The sequence below is a fragment of the Antrostomus carolinensis genome, unplaced genomic scaffold (genome assembly GCF_000700745.2).
Source record: "Antrostomus carolinensis isolate BGI_N321 unplaced genomic scaffold, ASM70074v2 scaffold20906, whole genome shotgun sequence".
Lineage (NCBI taxonomy): Eukaryota > Metazoa > Chordata > Aves > Caprimulgiformes > Caprimulgidae > Antrostomus > Antrostomus carolinensis.
The window spans coordinates 2603-9727 of NW_010321427.1; the positions used below are offsets into that span (position 1 = coordinate 2603).

Sequence of the window (7125 nt, forward strand, 5' to 3'; positions counted from 1 at the left end):
ATCTCTTGGCCTGTTTACAACACTTCTGTTTTCACAAAATTGGTTTATTCTACCATCACTACCTTATCTACTCTATTGCAAAGATGTGGCACCTTAAAATTCCCAGTTATCTATTTTAGCTTAGCTAATATTTGACTTTTACTACAAACTTGACTAGGCCCAGCAGATATGTAACTATCTTTCAATGTCACATTGTTTAAGCAGGAGGGGATGTTCTTTCGGAATGGTATCAAACCAACCAACTCCCTGACTGTGCCCTTTCCAGCCCAATGTACAGCCCAGTACATCTGAGATTTACATCGCACTTGAGCTGTGGGGTGTCAGGATGGGTCAGAAACCCAGGAGGCCTCCAAGGTCTGGTATCTCCAGCACCCTGCTAAATCATGAGCCTCCTTGCCAACCTGTTCGTCACCCCAGACCAAGAGGACGTGCTGGATACAGAGAGCATCCTGGTGAGCACAGCTCTACTTGCGATTCCTGACTGCTGATAGGAAGAGCATCCCTGAGCAGAGGGGACTTCTCAGTGGCCTTCAGGGTGGGAGTCCTGTTGTGAGGGTTCTACTTCTCCTTTGGTTCATAGCTACACATCTGTAGTTATTTGGTTTCTCTAAGTTCTGGTTTAGTCTCTGTATCTTAGGGAGGACTCTTAGGGCTTGCTGGTGGTGGACTAAGGGGAAGGGCAGTAGCATAGTGCCTGTAACTGAACAGCCAGGGATGGGACATGAATTCTCCTCACCCTAAAAGCCCGTTCAGTTGCTGGAGAGTAAAACAAGAGGGGAAAAAAAAAAAAAAAAAAAAAAAGAGGGGCAAACTGTTGTATTTGAGACACCTTAGACACCTTTCCAGCCTTGGATGTTCTCATCACCCAGCTGCTGTTGTGTTTCTTCCCACCTGGGCTCCTGGTGGAGTTGGACTGGAACATGAATTCAGGAGGGGTGTCCTTGTGTAAGGGACAAAAAGAACAGATGGTTTGTCTCAAACCTTTCTGTTGTAAGAAATGCAATTGTCTAAGGACTCCCTTGCTGGTAAGAGGAACTGTGAGATACTCCCTTGCTGATAAGAGTTAATGTCTCAGGCATTATGATGGAGGGTTTTTGCATAAAGGCCCGAGGGAGGTGCAGGGCAGGTTCTGCATATTAATGATGGGCTGCAAATCAGGGGCTCATGACCACCCCCCCTCATTAACATCTGCATGGAAGATCATGAACCTTCTGGAACTAGCACCATGTAAAACCTCAAGAAGGCATAGCTGGGGGTGGGGACTAGACTATAAAAAACACAAACCAAAAGGACTAGTGTGTGCCCATCACTGGAGAATCTGCATGGAAGATCACTGGATCCAAGGGTGGTGATACCTTTTTCCTTTTCTTACTCTTTCTCTCTTGTCCCTTTTTTTCCTCTCGTTCTTTCTTTTTTTTCTTCTTATTCTTTTTTTCTCTCATTATTTCCTCTCATTATAATTTCTTGAGACTATGGGTAAATTTATCCAAAGTTGCACTACATTTAAAGTTATTGTGCAGTTATTGTTGTAGTTGCATGGGTAGGTTGATTGCATTTTAATTTGCATGGGTATGGTTGTTATTCATTACATCAGAGGTCAGGTACTATTGTTGTTGTTTTATAACATGAAAGATTGCATATTCCTTTGCCAGGTAGCCCTTTATTCAAATAAAAGCCATTAATCGTACTTCAGTATTGGTGTATCATCTCAGCCTAACCCTGCTGGGTGGGATGAGACTATTTTGACCCAGAAACGATGTGCAAAGAATCAAAAGATCACCTCCCACTAACCTCACCAAACGGGACAGGACACCTCAGGCTTTACCCTGTCTCTTCCCAGTGCATTACAGCTGGGTGGACATCACCTCACAAAGCTCGCCCAGGGGGACCATCAGCACCTCCTGCACAGATGAGCTGGGCTCAGCTGGTAGGTAGGATTTGTCCCACCCGTCCTCTTTTTCTCCCTTTCCCTCATCCAGGTTGAAGACAAGCTTCAGCTTCTCTGGCTGCATGGAGTTCAAGATGATGATGCCCAATCCCAACAGCAGGCACAGCAGCCCTGCAATGCACAGCATGGGGAGACACGTTAGCACCTCCTGCCCACTGTGTCCCAGCCCCATCCAGACCTGGATCTGGGGTTGGAGGTCAACAACATGTAGCATCACCCAGGAGGTCAAGGGAAAGTGTTATTTCCCTCTCCACATCTGGACTCTGCCATCAATTTGAGCTCCCCAGTACAAAAGATGAGTCAATGAAGTGGAGCAGATGACCAAGAGAGTTGGGGCTGGAGCCCACCATGTGTGGGGAAAGCCTGGAGGAGCTGGGCTTGTTTAGCCTGAAAAAGAGGAGTCTACACGGGGACCTAATTGCCATCTTCTGCTACTCAAAAAGACCCAGTCTCTTCTCAGAGGTGCATGGCTATAATGTGGGAAATTCTGGGCTGATAAAAGGAAAAAATTGCTGCCCATGAGTGGGACAGCTGTGGGGCAGATCCTGAAAGGCAGCGGGCATCTCTAGGCATGGGGACATCCATCACCAGATTGAACAAGGCTGATGTGGCTTTGAGGATAGCCCTTGTCTGGGCAAGGGTGGGAAGAGACACCTTTCAGGTCAGGTCTTTCCCTGACTGCGATTCTTGACTTTCATGGCACTCCTCTGTGCACACCTCCATGCAATAACTGTCAATTCAGATCTTCTGGCTGCTCAGCTCTTTTTCCCCCAGTCTTGATGATGCTATCCTAAATACTTTTATGTCATTTAAAAAATAATCCTTTTCTGTGACCAGCCATGGAGACAGAAGAGATAAGACACTATTGGGGCATCACTGAGCATCATCACTGCAGAGATGGAGAATTAAAGCCCTAGGAGCAAGCTGAGCACTCACCTGTCACTAATGTCAGCCAAAAGGATCCACCATAGCCTGTTTTGAGGGAAGCTGGGCCAAACTGGATGGGACACTTTGGGGTGTTCCTCACAATGAAGAAGAGCAGTGAGAAGAGCATCAGTGTGGCAGTGAGCAGGAGCATGTAGCCACCATAGAGCAGGATGGGCATGGAGAACAATAGGATTGAAATGAGCCATGTGCAAAAGGCCATCCTACAAAAGGACCACAAACTGAGCAGAAAGCATCATACTTGGAGCCTGTTCTCAGGTTCTCCTCTCCACATCCCAATGAAGCAATACAGCCCTGGGCACCCTGCTCTAACTGGCCTTGCTTGAGCAGGTGGGCTGGACAGGCTGATCTAAGGATGTCCTTTCTAACCCAAACCATTCTGTAACTGCATGAATGGTGGAGTTGTGGGACAGGTCCTGCCGTGGTGGAGGGGGATGTCCACACTTGGGGACATTCAGTGTTGAACTTCATGAAGCCTGAAGCACCTTGATATGGCTTTGACATCAACCCTGCTCTGGGAGGGGGCCTGAAGTAGAAACTTCTGGAGGTCCCTCCAAATTAACTCTTTCTCTGACTCTTGTGGTCCTCTGCAACTGGCTGCCCCCAGGCCATTCCCACCTGCTCAATGGAAATAACAAAAAGGGAGACCCTTGTTTGGAGAACAGCACAATAAGCCATGCCTACACCTGATTCAGCACCTGGAGTGGACCCAGCTGCCAGCCCTGCCCTGTGCGTGGGGTTTGGCTTTGGCTTGCTGGGGAGCTGAGCCTAACAAATTGTTCTGATTCCAAGAATAATAATGAAAAATAAGTTTACATCAACACCTCTGCCTTGAACTACTCCTTCTCTGTAGCAGGAAGGTTTGGGCAGAGCTAGTTATTTTTTGTGAAAATAAAAAGGAGATGTGGGCAGGGACCTGGAGCCTATGTCCATAGAGGGAATTGCAATAATTTACTCTTCGAATCATAAAATGGTTTAGGTTGGAAAGGACCTTTAAAGGTCATGTAGTCTGATCTCTACTGCAGTGAGCAGGATCATCTTCAATTAGATCAGGTTGCTCAGAGCCCCATCCAATTGAATGTTTCCAGGGATGGGGCTTCTACCACCTCTCTGGGCAACCTGTGACCGTGCTTCACTACCCTCAGTGTAAGAAATTTCTTTATATCTAATCTAAATCTGCCCTCTTTTAATTTAATACCATTACCCTCATCCTATGGCTACAGGCCCTGCAGTGCCTTTCCCATGACCTCTGAGACACGTGGGGATGCTCTGAGATTCCATGATCACAACATATATAAGGGCTCTCAGCTTTACACCACAAGACAGCCTCTGGTCACCCTCTTGACGGTCCCTCCCACTCCCCACCAGCAGGTCTCATGCCCTCCTGGGCATGCAAGAGGAACCCTGCTACAGCTGGGCTCTGTATCTTGCTTGGGAGAGGACCTTGCATCATAAGCCCTACACAGTTGCATTTTTAAACAAAAAATATTTTTTCTCCATCTGCAATTTTACACATCAGGGCAGAGAACACAGAAGAGGATTCTGGGGAGATGGGCAGGCCAGGAAGCATGAGCATCCCTGGTTCTACAGAAGGGTGGGTACCAGAGACCAGCCAAGGCTTTGACATGGCCTTACAGGGAAGAGGGTGGCCCCATCAAGCTCCTTCTGCTCTCCCTGGTTCTTTCCACCTCCCCACTGAGCAGAGTTGGGCTGACCTCTTGCTCTAGCTTACCACAGTGTGAGGGATACATAGTGGCCAGAGATGCGGTACTGCCTGTTCATGCTGCAGGGGCTTTGTGTAGTGAACTTCTCTGCCACGTAGAGGATGGGGCTGGGCAGCCCTTTCTCCAGGGCTTCACCATAGCTGTGGTCATAGTCCGCAGTGAAGCTCCAGGCAAAGTGCTCATTGTAGTTGATGGTCTCATTGACCTGATTCACTGGGTTTCCTGCCAGATGATGAAGAATAAGGACCTTTCTCAGCTCCAAGACTTCTTGGTTTGGGGGCTCGAGGGCCCACAGCCCCAGTACCCAGGTGCAAGGCTGGTACCCACATTTGCACCCAATCCCCTCCTGTTGTGATATGCACTCACCCACCAGTGTGACATTCAATCCCGCCAAGCCAATGTGCAGCCCAATGTCTGCATTCACCAGGGCACGGCTGAAGGACTTGTAGGAGGTGTTTGCTGTCACCCAGCTGGTCTCCCAGTCCCTGGTGAACTGTATAGCTGTCAAGACTTCAAAGGTTAGTCATGGCCTGACAGTGAGATATTTCATACTGGAAGCACCTGCCATGATGGTCACCTTGGCCTTAGCATCATCTACACCAACCCAAGGGCAAGGTCTGAGTTGTGAGCCTCAAGGAGCAGAAGCCTTGTATGTCCTTTCCCAACATCAACCCTGACCTGTGACCCTGAGAGCCCCACCTGGGTTGGTTTCTCCCTATACCTAGCACAGTCCCTATCCCTAGAGGAATGGGGCTGATGTATGGGCACTCTTCAGGCCCTGGTGCTCATCTAAACACCTGACAATTTGTCTGGGTCCCCTGGCAGTTGCTGGTGGGCTTTTGGTGACTGACCTGGAAGTGATCTGCACATTTGACCACCAGCCTTCACAGATGAGACAGAGGGATGTTTGCACCTCCTACCACTTGCTGGAGCGAGGTCCCTGACACAGATGGGGGTTGGTTTTCCCCATAAACCCATCCTGAGGGCTGGACTCCATGCTTGGCTGCTCTCTTCACCCTCCCTCACCTTGTTCTTCCATCCCCCATGTCTTGGGCATCCTTGAGCTTCCCCTCCCAGGACCCCAGTACTCACTGAGAATGACTGCTCCCACGAGAAGGCCCATCACCACCCGCAGGAACCGGAAGAGTTGCTGCAAGGGGAGAGCAGAGTGGGGGGACAATTCTCAACTAGGTTTTGCCATGTGGACCTCAGCACCAAGCATGTCATCTAGAAATGACAGCTGGTGAGAAATGGGCCTGTCCCTCCCCTGGGGATTCACTCCATGGGCTCTGCAGGAGAGTGGTATTGGGAGGGACATGTGGCTGGGGCATCCCTGCCATGGGATGAGGGAAGCAGCAGGGAGATCCAGGCAGAGCAATAAGGTCAAAACAGCCTATTTGGGAAAGCTGTGCCATCCCCTTTCTGGGAAGGAGGACGGAGACCCTCCCTTTAAATAGTTCTGAGCTGGGATTTCCACACTTATCCAAACCTCACGTATTTGGATGTGTTGGCAGCTGGACAAAGCTAGAGATAAAAGCAGCAGCTGAGGGTTTGCAGTGTTCCCCCTGGGTGGGAGACACCTCTTGTCCAGCTCCGCTGCAAAGCCAAGAACTCAACTAATACAGGGTGTGAGAGCAGTGGGCTCACAGTGGAGTTGTTTGGCTGCTGCCCTGCAAGCAGTGCTGGGGCATGCATGGTGCACACCTTCTTTTATTAGGGTTTCAGGGAAGGTGGAGTGAGGTCTCTGAGCCTCACCCTGTTTTTCCACTCCTGCAAAATCACTCAGGTTTGTTCACAGCAAAATCCAGCCAAGCTCAGATCTGAGTGCCTCGTAAATTTGGGATGGTGGAGATTGGTGTGTCCAGCATGGGGGTACATACTGGGTTGGGCTGGAGCTCACCCCCATGGCTTGCTAGAGATCCCAGAGCCCCAGCCGTGAACCTGTGGGCATGTTTCCTACCCAAGTCTGTTTTCAAGTCTGGGAAGGAGGAGGCACGTGGGATGCACAGGGTTGAGTTTTCCTAGACCCTCCACTTACCCCCCTGCCCCGGATTCCTGGTAGGATGATGATGAAAGTGGCCAACATGGAGAGGAAGATGGAGAAAATGATGGCCTGGGTGGTGTCAAAGGGGAAGCATGCATTGGCGCCAGGGTAGAAGGGGAAGGAGCCATTCCACAGGGTCATCCTACTGCCTGAGACAGCTGGAAATCAACACTCAGAGAGACATTGGGTACAACATTACCTCCACGCTTCCACCCCACACAGCCTTCTCCACAGAGCCATCTCCTGACCACTTGCCAGTACACTGCTTGTCCCAGACACGGCTGTGCGTGTACCTCCAGTGCCCGTGCACATTGCAGTCCCGTATCTGGGTGTACACTCAGGCATCTCCCACTGGAGCCCTCCTTCTCCCCAGGGTACATCCCATAGCAAAGCAGGTTTGCAGTCAGCAGCACATCCACTGCAATGCTCAAATCGTCCCCGAGATGGGACAGTAAGGTGTGCAC

The 7125-nt window shown here is 49.9% G+C and overlaps 1 protein-coding gene across 1 annotated transcript; it reads right to left on the reverse strand.

Moving 5' to 3' along the window:
- Positions 1-1870: 1870 nt before the first annotated feature.
- On the reverse strand, positions 1871-6802 carry LOC104526479 (dual oxidase maturation factor 1; the record flags this gene model as incomplete). Its single annotated transcript, XM_010169935.2, has 6 exons — positions 6656-6802; positions 5710-5767; positions 4984-5118; positions 4626-4839; positions 2885-3096; positions 1871-2059 (listed from the first exon to the last, which is right to left on the reverse strand). Coding segments are annotated over exons 1-6 (955 nt in total), but the record flags the coding sequence as incomplete, so codon positions are not given.
- Positions 6803-7125: the final 323 nt, after the last annotated feature.